Below are 14303 nucleotides of genomic sequence, written 5' to 3'. Positions count from 1 at the left end.
TGTTTCGTGAGATTTTGAGTGAAAACCTCCTTCCATCAGCAAGGGCATTGAAGATGAAAAGTGGCTGGGTCTTTCAGCATGACAATGATCCCAAACACACCGCCCGGGCAACGAAGGAGTGGCTCCGTAAGAAGCATTTCAAGGTCCTGGAGTGGCCTAGCCAGTCTCCAGATCTCAACCCCATAGAAAATCTTTGGAGGGAGTTGAAAGTCCGTGTTGCCCAGCGACAGCCCCAAAACATCACTGCTCTAGAGGAGATCTGCATGGAGGAATGGGCCAAATTACCAGCAACAGTGTGTGAAAACCTTGTGAAGACTTACAGAAAACGTTTGACCTGTGTCATTGCCAACAAAGGGTATATAACAAAGTATTGAGAAACTTTTGTTATTGACCAAATACTTATTTTCCACCATAATTTGCAAATAAATTCATAAAAAATCCTACAACGTGATTTTCTGGATTTTTTTTCTCATATTGTCTGTCATAGTTGACGTGTACCTATGATGAAAATTACAGGCCTCTCTCATCTTTTTAAGTGGGAGAACTTGCACAATTGGTGGCTGACTAAATACTTTTTTCCCCCACTGTATACCTATGAAGCAGTATGTAAATATTATTAAAGTGACTAGTGTTCCATTATTAGAGTGGCCAGTGATTCCATGTCTATGTATATAGGGCAGCAGCCTCTAAGGTGCAGGGTTGAGTAACCGGGTGGTAGCCGGCTAATGATGGCTATTTAACAGTCTGATGGCCTTGAGATTGAAGCTGTTTTTCAGTCTCTCGGTCCCAGCTTTGATGCACCTGTACTGACCTCGCCTTCTGGATGGTCGCGGGGTGAACAGTACGTGGCTCGGGTGGTTGATGTCCTTGATGATGCCGTCTGGGCCTTCCTGTGACATCAGGTGCTGTAGGTGTCCTGTAGGGCAGGCAGTGTGCCCCCGGTGATGCGTTGGGCAGACCGCACCACCCTGTGGAGAGTCCTGTGGTTGCGGGCGGTGCAGTTGCCATACCAGGCAGTGATACAGCCCGACAGGATGCTCTCAATTGTGCATTTGTAAAGGTTTGTGAGGGTCTTAGGGGCCAAGTCAAATTTATTCACCACACTGTCTGTGTGGGTGGACCATTTCAGATTGTCAGTGATGTGTACGGCGAGGAACCTTCTCCACTGCGGTCCCGTCGATGTGGATAGGGGCGTGCTCCCTCTGCTGTTTCCTGAAATCCACCATCAGCTCCTTCATTTTGTTGCCGTTGAGGGAGAGGTTATTTTCCTGGCACCACTCCGCCAGGGCCCTCACCTCCTCCCTGTAGGCTGTCTCGTCATTGTTGGTAATCAGGCATACTGCTGTTGTGTCATCTGCAAACTTGATGATTGAGTTGGAAGCGTGCGTGGCCACGCAGTCATGGGTGAACAGGGAATGCATGAGGGGGCTGAGCACGCCTCTGTGTTGAGGATCAGCGAAATGGAGGTGTTGTTTCCTACCTTCACCACCTGGGGGCAGCCCGTCAGGAAGTCCAGGACCCAGTTGCACAGGGCGGGGTTCAGACCCAGGGCCCCGAGCTTAATGATGATCTTGGAGGGTACTATGGTGTTGAAGGCTGAGCTATAGTCAATGAACAGCATTCTTACATAGGTATTCCTCTTGTCCAGATGGGATAGGGCAGTGTGGAGTGCGATGGTGATTGCATCGTCTGTGGATCTATTGGGGTGTTATGCAAATGTAAGTTTGTCTAGGGTGTCATGTAAGGTAGAGGTGATATGATCCTTGACTAGTCTCTCAAAGCACTTCATGATGACAGAGGTGAGTGCAACGTGGCTATAGTCATTTAGTTCAGTTACCTTTGCTTTCTTGGGTACAGGAACAATGGTGGCCATCTTGAAGCATGTGGGGACAGCAGACTGGGATAGGGAGAGATTGAATATGTCCATAAACACACCAGCCAGCTGGTCTGCGCATGCTCTGAGGACTCGGCTAGGGATGCCTTCTGGGCCGGCAGCCTTGCGGGGGTTAACATGCTTAAATGTCTTACTCACATCGGCCACAGAGAAGGAGAGCCCACTGTCCTTGGTAGTGGGCCGCGTCGGTGGCACTGTGTTATCCTCAAAGCAGGCGAAGAAGGTGTTTAGCTTGTCTGGAAGTGAGACGTCGGTGTCGGCGACCTGGCTGGTTTTCCTTTTGTAGTCAATGATTGTCTGTTGACACTGCCACATATGTCTCCTGTCTGAGCCGTTGAATTGCGACTCCACTTTGTCTCTATACTGATGTTTTGCCAGTTTAATTGCCTTGCGGAGTGAGTAGCTACACTGTTTTTATTCTGCCATATTCCCAGTCACCTTGCCATGGTTAAATGCGGTGGTTCGCGCTTTCAGTTTTGCACGAATGCTGCCATCTGTCCACGGTTTCTGGTTAGGGTAGGTTTTAATAGTCACAGTGGGCTCAACGTCTCCTATACATTTCCTGATAAACTCAGTCTAAATATTAATCACAAGCTACCTGGAACGTATCCCAGTCCGCGTGATCAAAACAATCTTGAAGCGTGGATCCGATTGATCAGACCAGCGTTGAATAGTCCTTAGCATGGGTACTTCCTGTTTGAGTTTCGAAAAACCAAATACCGCAACATTTCCTAAGAGCTAGTCGTGAGGCCGCCATCTTCGTCGGCGCCAGGTCATTTTATATTAATAACACCTTCAAGTTGTTGTATTTACTTTATTTTTACTGCAACTTTAGGCAAAGTGCAGAAATGTATTCTTGCCAATCTCCATTATGTCCACAGACCCGGTGGTGCAGCAGGTACTTCAGGTAGCTAGCAACCATGAGGTTGTGAGGTTGACTCCCAAGTAATCAGCATACAGCAGCATACTGTCCTTTAACATTAACGCCTGAATTTAGCTGTAAAAATACTGTAGCTAGTTGTAGATTTACTATATTTTCACCACAACTAGACAAAAACCAACAGGGAACCATGACATAATGTTCTAAGAATGTCCTAAAAACGTCCTTGGGGACGTCCCTGGAACAAACCGGGAACTAGACAAAACCTGCATGACTGTTTAAATTGAATTAATGTAAATTATGCCTTTCAAAGTAAAATATTGTAAATTACATTTGACACCTGGGTTGTAAATTACATTATGACATGTTGAAATTGTGCATCCCCATGTTGTCACATTTATTTCACATGAGATCGTGTTTTCATTTGCGCACATGTTATCACGTTGACATTTTTTATCCCCATGTTGTCATTTTTTAAACATAAAATTCACGAGATCATGTACTCACGTGCTTACATGTTATCACGTGTAATTTTTATTTATCACATGTTGTCACATGTTATGACATTAACTTAACATTAAATCACATGTGATCACGAGATCACACAAGATCATGTGTTCACATGTGAAATTCACGTGTTTTTTCTGTAAGGGCAACCAAGCAGCTGATATATGGGAAATAGGAAGGAATCTTTTCCATCATGTATTCTAGAACTGCCATGTCAACAGAAATGGATGTTTTCTAGCATTCCATTGTCATTGGTTGCTATGCTATTCTCCTCTCAACTGGTATTGGCTAATGGAATGTTGTTTTGATGATTGTGATTGGAACAGTCTTTAATCTTTCCTAAGCCATCATCAGTCTGTTGGTCTGTTTGTGTTTTGATGAACATCAATTAGTATATTTTTACCATTATGTTGTGTTCTTACATAGCACTCATTCTTTTGTGATGGTCTTAGCCCCCTGTTTGACTGATGGCCTTGCCCCATGCTCTTGGCTGTAGTTATTCTCATTTTATTTTTAATTTTTTATTAAACTTTTGTTTAACCAAAAAAAGCCCATTGAGGCAAAGTCTCTTTTGCAAGGGAGACCTGGCCAAGAAAGCACCAGCAGTCAATACGTCATTTAGCATCATTTAGCACTATCATTCAGAGAGTGTCTCTTGTTGTGTTGTTTTCTCCAGTGAAGTCCCAGACGGCCCACCCCAGAGGAACCCAGAGACAGTTCTCTCACTCTGCTGCTGCAGACAAATCAGCCTCCATGATCAATGGCAGGAGTCAGCTCTCCACAGAGGTACACCACCTTACCATAACTCACGCGATTGATGATATGGTATTTGAGCAGATACTTTATTGATCTATTTATCGGTTGTTCTCTCTCGCGCTCTCTCTCTCTCTCTCAGGTGGATGACCTCAAGGCTAAGGTCAGTGTTGCCGGGGTAACACTGACTGACAGCAGCGTGTGGAACACAGTGGACTCAGAGGTCCTCCTCCTACAGGCCACCGACACTCCTCCACCCCTACCTTCCTTTGGACTAGAGGAACAACAGTCCCCCTTCGTCTCTCCTTCTCCCTTGCCCTCCCTCGCTGACCGAGCCCTCGCCCGACTCAACAGCCACTCCCACTCATACCTAACCAATCAGAGAGGGAGCCCACCTCTGGAGTCACCTAACCTCAGGTATCAAGCTCATTCATGCGACCCCCTGTTACTCAAGGCATTGGGTTTCTTTTTAGATCAAGAGAAGTTATCTTTCAAATATTTGTTTCGATATCTCTCGTGGGATATGGCCAACTCCCTTATCGCAAACATGCTCTCCGAAGCCAGGTAGTCTCAACGTATCAATCCTCAGAGGCCACGAAACTGAGGACAGTATGTACCAATTAAGGTGCAGTGACGTCTAGCCAGTAGAACCTCACAAAAGTATTAGGGGATGCCCAACAAGCCGCATCACAAATCTCAGGCCCTCCGGAGGCTGTATCCCCTTTCTATTATAGGCCAATATAATAGCTTCCACAATCCAATGTAACAACCATTGACAAGAGAGGGGCCTACCTTTGTGCAAAGCTCTTGTTCTATCCAAGTAAATGTGCGTACTGGACAAACGGTGGAGACGCTCTTCTTACGTACAAGGGAAGAGTGGCGGGTGGAAAACCACAAGCTCCAAGGCGAGACGATTGTAATTGCTGCTGACCTTACGCATAAAGGCGGGGTTGGAAAACAACGAAACCATGAAAAACCCTGGGCAAACTGTAGGCACGAATGGTGAACTGACGGCATGCAGCTCGCTCGCTTTGCGGACGTAAGGGCGACCTGTAAAGTGGTCTTAAAGCAGAGCTATGTCATCTCCACGCTTTCCAGTGGCTCAAAAGGCTGCTGTGAAATAGCCTCAAGCACAATAGACGGATCCCAAGACGGGGCTAAAGGTTTGGAAACTGGACGTAAGCGACGAGCCCCATTCGTGAAACTACATAACAAGAAGTGTTTTCCCACCGTGTTATTGTCGAAGCCTATATGACAAGCCGCGATATCGGCTAGATAGACCTTAACAGTGGAGAAGGCCTTTCCTCTGTCCAAAAGGTTGTGCAAAAAAGCATAAAATCTCGGATACAGAGCATTGGTAAGGAATGATCTGTTTTTGGTCACACCACTTCTCAAAAATGCACCACTTGTTTCCATACAGTGAGCGTGTAGAAGGAGCCGTAGCACTCTGGATAGTCTCAATGACTCTGAGAGGCCGGCCTGTCGCATCCAGATTTAACCTCTCACGTCCGGGTGAGGGCAGAACATCTCTCTGTTCAATTGGCTTAGAAGTTCCCTGCATAACGGGAGTTGCCAGGGCTCGTCGTACAGCACGAGAATGATCTTCGCTATCCAGAGCTTGCCTGTCCACTGAGGAGCTACTAAGATGAAGGAATATGCCTTCTTCCCTCCCCTCACTCTGACTAGAGTGGGGAGTATGAGGCTTAGAGGAGGAAAGGCGTAAAGCAACACCCCTGGCCAAAGGTGTGCCAGCGCGTCCACTCCCAGTGGTGTCTCCTGCTAGCGCGAAGAACAGCGGGCAGTCCGTGTTTTCGTGCGATGCGAAGACATCTATGGATGCTTGACCGTATCTCTCCCAGATCTGTTTTCACCACTTGGGGTAATTTATGTGAGCAATGTGGAATTGCGCCCCAGCCCGTGAGTGACGCGTCTGTCGCCACCACCTTCCTCTTTGCCACTAACCCTAGGGGAGTGCCAGGAACGAAGATCGAAGGGCTCTTCCAGTGACGGAGAGCAGAGACACATGCGGATATCACATTTATCAGACGATTGAGGTGATGCCATGTACACACATTTTGGGCAAACACCCAGCGCTGGAAGTCTCTCATCCTCAGTAGTCCCAGTGGTACTACTGAGATGGTGGAAGCCATCAACCCAGCACTCTGAGTCATGTTCTGAACGTGACCGAGCACCCCGTTTGCCCTGGGAGAGGCACTGTCGGAACGACCTGATGTGGTTGTCCGAGAGGGTTGCGCGATAAGAGCGAAAAACCAGCATTACGCCTAGGTATTCTAGTTTCTGTATTGGCACCAAACAGCTCTTTCTCTGATTGATCTTGAACCCTAGCTCTGAGAGGTGGCTTACAAGGGAAGTTGTGTCTTGTACTGCTCCCGGGCTGGGGAGCAAAGCAGGTAATGTAGGCGGAGACTCTAAACCCCTTGTTTCTCAGGGGTGTCAGAGCTGCCTCTGCACGTTTGCTGAACGTACGGGAAGCTAATGCTAGCCCGAAGCAAACCTTAGAAACCTTCTGTGTGCTGTTAGGATCAGGTCGACTGATGTGAACCAGTCACCTCAACGAATAGAGCGAGACAGTATATTGAACGTAAGCATATGGAATGTGAACTTTTTCAGATAGCCATGGAGGACCCATAGGTCCAGAATTGGGCGTACCCCTCCCCCTTTTTTGGGGAACCAGGAAGTACTGGGAGTAGAAGCCGAGGTTAGCTCTCTGCCACTGGTACCGCCCTGATAGCCTCTTTGCTTAATAGAGAGGAGATTTCCTGTTCTAATATGCGTGCCGAGTCGCCAGTCGCTATTGATTCCAAAACTGTTGAAAACGGGTGGTCTCAGAGTGAACTCCTGTCTGTACCCTTTCGTAACCATGGACCAGACCCAGGGCTGGACTGCGCATGCACGCCAGTTGCCTGCTCTTGTGGCATGTAGTGGTGATGTTACGTTTGATACCGGAACTCCAAGGCATGCGTTGAAATCGTTAAGCAGTTTACTTCGATGCAGTGTGCCGATGCTTGTATCACTTTATCAGAAGCACGTGATCAATGATGTCCGAAGCTTTGTGATGTCGAACAACCACCTGATTGGTTTGGTATTGGTTTTGGTAGAAGACAAAAAAGCTACTCTGCACACGCGCTACAGCGTATGGGATGTCATCTATAATAATTTGGCTGTTCTAAATTATTTTGACCAGCAGGTGCCACTAGAACCTATTTGACACAATTGCTGGGAAATGCTCAATGTTTCAGGAAGCTTAGTTTCCTGATCACTAGTGTGTAGCCCACAGGTCGGTAGACTCTCGCTCACCAGGCCCTGGTGCCAGCGAATTGCCCTCTCCCTGCCGTGATACCCTGGCTCGCCAAGGTTCCCGGGTCTACGGGGAAGGCAGAAGTTGATGGCTTCGCACTCCTGCCACATGGTGGCGACAGTTCCTTCAGCTCGACAGGAGCGTCAAGGAAATCTGCTTTCTCTTTGTCCGAAAGGCTGGACAAGTTGAGCCACAAGGTTCTCTCCCCCACCACTGCATGTCTCATGGCACGGCCACAGCCTTGAATGGTGCCTCTGGAGGCTCGGAGATTGAGGTCTGTGACGATACAGATCTCATCCCAAAGGTCTGTGTTAGGCTTGCCAACAGCTAGGAGATTATGCATCTCCAGCATCAAAATAGGCCTGGTAGGCCAGCAGTAGGGACGTAACATTCAAAGCCTGTACAGAACGTACGGCAGACACGTAGACCTTTTGTTAGATGGACACCGGTGGCTTGCCGAGGCCCAGCCTCTCCATGTTTTGACATTCATGTTGGCATAAAGTCTGGTTTTGGCTTTGCCGGTCAACTGTTTGTCCCAGTTACATTTGGCTTCTGCCACACAAGCTGGGATGGTTGGGAGGAGTTGCTTGCCTGGGACGGTGTGGGAGGGGAGTTTTCTCCCGTCGTACCAGTCGTTCTCTGCGCTGCCACCCCTCTCGGTTTCGGGCCACTCAATGCTGAGTCTGGCCACTGGCCGTTTGCAGACATCGATGAGTGAGTATCTGTCATCTGCCATCAATGCGTCGCTAATGGCGGAAGAGGGCCTAGAGGTAAGAGCTTGCGCCTTCTGTTCCTCCTCCGCTGCCTGAAGGAGGTTGGTCATGCCCTCGCTATCGTCGTCGTCGATAACGAGGTCCCCTTCCCCTACCCCCTCCTCTGCAGCCAAGCCCTGGAAGAGTGGGTGAAGGCCCTCGGTATAGACATCCAAGACATCGGCCCATGAGGTCTGGGTCTGTGAGGTAGTCTCCCCGCTCGAAGGCAGTGCGGGACACGAACCACGCTGAGCTGCTCTGCACTCTCTCTGACGAAGGGTGTTAGCAGGAAAAACCCTACAATGGACACATGACTGCGGGTCGTTGAACGCTGCTTCCTTGCCTGATATGGTTGTCTCGCATGGACACGGGTGTGCCAGTGCTGGGGTAGGGGCCGGATCTTTGCTCGGTGTCCCTTGGGCCAAGCTAGCAGGCTCCATGGCTCCCAAAAACAGCTAATCCGAGAACAAAGTGAAACGTAACTAGCATTCGCCACGTGGGCTAATAGCCTAGCTAGTTAGCACAGTGCTAGCTGGAGAAAGCTAATCCTGTGCAGTCAAAAACGTAATTTTACTGTGTTTTATATATATTTCCACACTATGAGGTTGGAATAATACTGAAAAATATGATAATACACTTTGAGTGAAACTGTTTGAAAAGAGTGCCTGAAATTTCAGCATGTTTTGGTGGGATGGAGTTTTTGCCTTCCATTGTTTCTTTTTACCATTTTAATTTAAAACAGTAAGGTACTTAATTGTTATCCAGAAATGATTTGATATTGAGATAGAAACGGCTGCATTGGACCTTTTACAATGTGAACGTAGCTAGCGTTCACCTTGTGGGCTAGTAGCTTAGCTAGTTAGCACAATGTTAGTCAAAGGAAGCTAGCACTTTGTTAGTCTTGCAATGAACAAAAGTATGGCTCTCGACCGATAAGCAGTGAAGCTAGGACGGTCGGTCTAGTCAACGCGGCACAGTAGTGGGTTGAGCTAAACGAGAGAGAGAGAGCTAGTAATTCTACCCTTCCAGGTAGAAAAGCTAGTTGGTAGAATAGCAAGTCTTGTGGCATACTAGCCAGGTTAGCTGAGGAGAGCTTAGAAAATAGTACTCTTCATGATGAAGAGAGGTGAGAATGACCAGAGGGCGGGCGAGTGGCTCCTTATAATGATGGGAGGGGCTCACCTCATTCGCCACTCGACCTGTCTGTCTACGACAGACATGTGTGAGGTTCCTCGAGCTTCTGAGATTCTGGTGAAACCCACATGTGAGATATTGAAATGAATAATTGAAAGATAAACTATGTTATTATGTCTATTTGTTATGTATGTACCTGTTAACCAACAGGTGTCAACAATAAAATTGCTTAAACATTTAGATTAAAGTAGTTCAAGAGCGTTGAGATATCATATCAGCATTGTTGACTGAAAGAAACCAAAAGTGCTGCATCACAGTTGTGTGTTACTGTACTGCGATAATAAACTGAAGATTACAGTTGAAGTTGGAAGTTTACATACACTTAGGTTGGAGTCATTTAAACTCGTTTTTCAACCACTCCACAAATTTCTTGTTAACAAACTATAGTTTTGGCAAGTCGGTTAGGACATCTACTTTGTGCATGACACAAGTAATTTTTCCAACAATTGTTTACAGACAGAATATTTCACTTATAATTCACTGTATCACAATTCCAGTGGGTCAGAACTTTACATACACTAAGTTGACTGTGCCTTTAAACAGCTTGAAAAATTACAGAAAATGATGTCATGGCTTTAGACGCTTCTGATAACCTAATTGACATAATTTGAGTCAATTGGAGGTGTACCTGGGGCGGCAGGTAGCTTAGTGGTTAAGAGCCTTGTGCCAGTAACCGAAAGGTCGCTGGTTCTAATCCCCGAGCCGACTAGGTGAAAAATCTGTCGATGTGCCCTTGAGCAAGGCACTTAACCCTAATTGCTCCTGTAAGTCGCTCTGGATAAGAGCGTCTGCTAAATGACTAAAATGTAAATGTACCTGTGGATGTATTTCAAGGCCTATGTTCAAACTCAGTGCCTCTTTGCTTGACATCATGGGAAAATGAAAATAAATCAGCCAAGACCCCAGAAAAAATATTGTAGACCTCCACAAGTCTGGTTCATCCTTGGGAGCAATTTCCAAATGCCTGAAGGTACCACGTTCATCTGTACAAGCAATAGTATGCAAGTATAAACACCATGGGACCACGTAGCCGTCATACCGCTCAGGAAGGAGACGCGTTCTGTCTCCTAGAGATGAACGTACTTTAGTGCGAAAAGTGCAAATCGATTACAGAACAACCGCAAAGGACCTTGTGAAAATGCTGAAGGAAACAGGTACAAAAGTATCTATATCCACAGTAAAACGAGTCCTATATCGACATAACCTGAAAGGCCGCTCAGCAAGGAAGAAGCCACTGCTCCAAAACCGCCATAAAAAAGCCAGACTACGGTTTGCAACTGCAAAGATCATACTTTTTGGAGAAATGTCCTCTGGTCTGATGAAACAAAAATAGAACTGTTTGGCCATAATGACCATCGTTATGTTTGGAGGAAAAAGGGGGTACTTGCAAGCCGAAGAACACCATCCCATCCGTGAAGCACGGGGTTGGCAGCAACATGCTGTGGGGGTGCTTTGCTGCAGGAGGGACTGGTGCACTTCACAAAATAGATGGCATCATGAGGAAGGAAAATTATGTGGATATATTAAAGCAACATCTCAAGACATCAGTTAGGAAGTTAAAGCTTGGTCTCAGATGGGTCTTTGAAATGGACAATGACCCGAAGCATACTTCCAAAGTTGTGGCAAAATGGCTTAAGGACAACAAAGTCAAGGTATTGGAGTGGCCATCACAAAGCCCTGACCTCAATCCTATAGAAAAGTTGTGGGCAGAACTGAAAAAGTGTGTGCGAGCAAGGAGGCCTACAAACCTGACTCAGTTACACCAGCTCTTTCAGGAGGAATGGGCCAAAATTCACCCAACTTATTGTGGGAAGCTTGTGGAAGGCTACCCGAAACGTTTGACCCAAGTTAAACAATTTAAAGGCAATGCTACCAAATACTAATTGAGTGTATGTATACTTCTGACCCACTGGGAATGTGATGAAAGAAATAAAAGCTGAAAGAAATAATTCTCTCTACTATTATTCTGACATTTCACATTCTTAAAATAAAGGGGTGATCCTATCTGACCTATGACAGGAAATGTTACTAGGATTAAATGTCAGGAATTGTGAAAAACTGAGTTTAAATGTATTTGGCTAAGGTGTATGTAAACTTCCGACTTCAACTGTAAATGTTATGTAAGATTACATATATTGTTAGTTCTTACCTGAACAAATATATTAAGTATTTTCTCATAGTGTGAGGCTTTCTCTATGTGGATACTGTAGTGTATTCAGATAGTCTCGATCCCATACTGTATGTGATGTAGCCAATTTATCTACTTTTACCTTGGGCCAGCTGTTGGTTTCAGCACTTAGAGTATGGATACGAGGAGGCTGTAGTAATAATATAATAAATGCCATTTAGCAGACACTTTTATCCTAAGCGACGTACAGTCATCTGTGTACACATTTTACGTATGGGTGGTCCTTGGAATCGAACCCACTATCCTGGCGTTGCAAGCCCCATGCTCAACCAATTGAGCTACAGAGGACCACCAGTGCGGTCGGATGAGCCTTTATGTTGACGTTCCCTCCTCTCTCTCTCTCCCTGACAGCCCCGGTCTGGTAGCTCTAGTGATTGACAGTGAGGAGGAGGGGGTTCTTGTGAAGTCTCCCCTCTCTCCCCTCTCTCCCCTGATCTTTGACCCTTGTAACAGCGGGGACGACATCTCCCCAGACCTCACCTGCACACGCACACACTCTGCCTCCTCAGCCGGCGACCCCACCCCCACAAAGGTACCAGGCAGAAGCTATCTTGTCCACCCTCACACACAGAGACTCACAAAAGAAATGTCATTGTTTCACTCCTCCTCCATTGACAATCTACTGACTATTCAAATGAAATGAAATGAAATTGTATTTGTCACATACACATGTTTTGCAGATGTTATTGCGGGTGTTGCAAAATGCTTGTGTTTCTAGCTCCAACAGTGCAGTATATCTAACAATTCCACTCCAAAGGAGGTTGTAAGGACCAATATATTAGGGCCTACTGTAAATCTAAAACGTATATAGCTCCTCACCATTGTGTTGACCTAAGTGTTTTGTGTTGTGTTGTATTTTTCCAGGATATGGGCGACCAGAGGATCAGACACCGCTCCTACTCCTACTCCTCCCCCAAGATCAGCCTGCTGCCCTCCCGCTTCTCCCGTGACACCTCAGCCCAGCCTGCGACATCTAACCTCAGCCCAGGTTAGTGTTCGTGGGACCTTTTACAGTTATTAACCCCCCATTGAGAAAGCCTTCCTGAGAACTTTCCCACTAGGCACACAATGGTTGAATCAACGTTGTTTCCACGTCATTTTAATGAAATTACGTTAAACCAACCTGGAATAGATGTTGTATTGACGTCTGTGCCCAGTGGGTTATTACTTCGATTGGAAGAAAGGTGACAGGGTTTTCTGAGAACATGATGATATTGATTGTCCCATCGTTTGCAATGCCTACAGTTCTGATAAATACAGTTCTGATAAATACAGTTCTGATAAATACAGTTCTGATAAATGTTATAGCTGCATAACGGAGTAAGATACTCAACACTTTTTTTTATTAAAATATATTTTCCGTCAAATATTGATGGAATTATAGCACATAAACAATTGTATATTGAGAGACATAAAACCTATGGAATCCAGACATTTTGGTGTGACTTCAGGTATTCAATTGAATTTCAAATATACAGACAATATAATGACAAAGCAAAAACCGTTTTTAGACATTTTTGCTAATGTATTAAAAATAAAAAACGGAAATATGACATTTACATAAGTATTCAGACCCTTTACTCAGTACTTTGTTGAAGCACCTTTGGCAGCGATTACAGCCTCGGGTCTTTTTGGGTATGACGCTATAAGCTTGGCACACCTGTATTTGGAGAGTTTCTCCCATTCTTCTCTGCAGATCCTCTCAAGCTCTGTCAGGTTGGATGGGGAGCGTTGCTGCACAGCTATTTTCAGGTCTCTCCAGAGATGTTCGATCGGGTTCAAGTCCGGGGTCGGGCTGGGCCACTCAAGGACATTCAGAGACTTGTCCTGAAGCCACTCCTGCGTTGTCTTGGCTGTGTGCTTCGGGTTGTTGTCCTGTTTCAAGGTGAACCTTTGCCCCAGTCTGAGGTCCTGAGCGCTCTGGAGCAGGTTTTTGTCAAGGATCTCTCTGCTCAGTTCATCTTTGCCTCGATCCTGACTAGTCTCCCAGTCCCTGCCGCTGAAAAACATCACCACAGCATGATATTGCCACCACCATGCTTCACCGTAGGGATGGTGCCAGGTTTCCTCCAGATGTGACACTTGGCATTCATGCCAAAGTGTTCAATTTTGGTTACATCAGACCAGAGAATCTTGTTTCTCATGGTCTGAGAGTCTTTAGATGCCTTTTGGCAAACTCCAAGCGGGCTGTCATGTGCCTTTTACTGAGGAGTGGCTTCCGTCTGGCCACTCTACCATAAAGGCCTGATTGGTGGAGCGCTGCAGAGATGGTTGTCCTTCTGGAAGGTTCTCCCATCTCCACTGAGGAACTCTAGAGCTCTGTCAGAGTGACCATTGGATTCTTGGTCACCTCCCTGACCAAGGCCCTTCTCCCCCGATTGCTCAGTTTGGCCGGGCAGGCAGCTCTAGGAAGAGTCTTGGTGGTTCCAAACTTCATCCATTTAAGAATGATGGAGGCCACTGTGTTCTTGGTGACCTTCAATGCTGCATAAATATTTTGGTACCATTCCCCATATCTGTGCCTCGACACAATCCTGTCTCGGAGCTCTACGGACAATTCCTTCAACCTCATGCCTTGTTTTTTGCTCTGACATGCACTGTCAACTTTGGGACCTTCTATAGACAGGTGTGTGCCTTTCCAAATCATGTCAAATTAATTGAATTTACCACAGGTGGACTCCAATCAAGTTGTAGAAACATCTCAAGGATGAGCAATGGAAACAGGATGCACCTGACCTCAATTTCGAGTCTCATAGCAAAGGGTCACCGTGGCTTTCTCCCAAAGACGTGCAACATTACTTATTCATGATTGATGT

General features: G+C 46.2%; 1 protein-coding gene across 1 annotated transcript in view; it reads left to right on the top strand.

Moving 5' to 3' along the window:
• Positions 1 to 14303, top strand: part of arhgef28a (Rho guanine nucleotide exchange factor (GEF) 28a) — a 118902-nt gene that overhangs the window by 73330 nt on the left and 31269 nt on the right. Inside the window, exons 10-13 of the mRNA XM_041850502.2 lie at positions 3958 to 4067; positions 4177 to 4451; positions 11839 to 12019; positions 12352 to 12475. Of these exons, the coding sequence (XP_041706436.2) occupies positions 3958 to 4067; positions 4177 to 4451; positions 11839 to 12019; positions 12352 to 12475 (690 nt within the window). The remainder of the gene's footprint in view (positions 1 to 3957; positions 4068 to 4176; positions 4452 to 11838; positions 12020 to 12351; positions 12476 to 14303) is intronic.

The sequence above is a fragment of the Coregonus clupeaformis genome, chromosome 27, assembly GCF_020615455.1.
Source record: "Coregonus clupeaformis isolate EN_2021a chromosome 27, ASM2061545v1, whole genome shotgun sequence".
NCBI classification, from domain to species: domain Eukaryota; kingdom Metazoa; phylum Chordata; class Actinopteri; order Salmoniformes; family Salmonidae; genus Coregonus; species Coregonus clupeaformis.
Note: the sequence above shows the minus strand (reverse complement) of the source record. Positions and strands in the feature narration are given on the sequence as shown.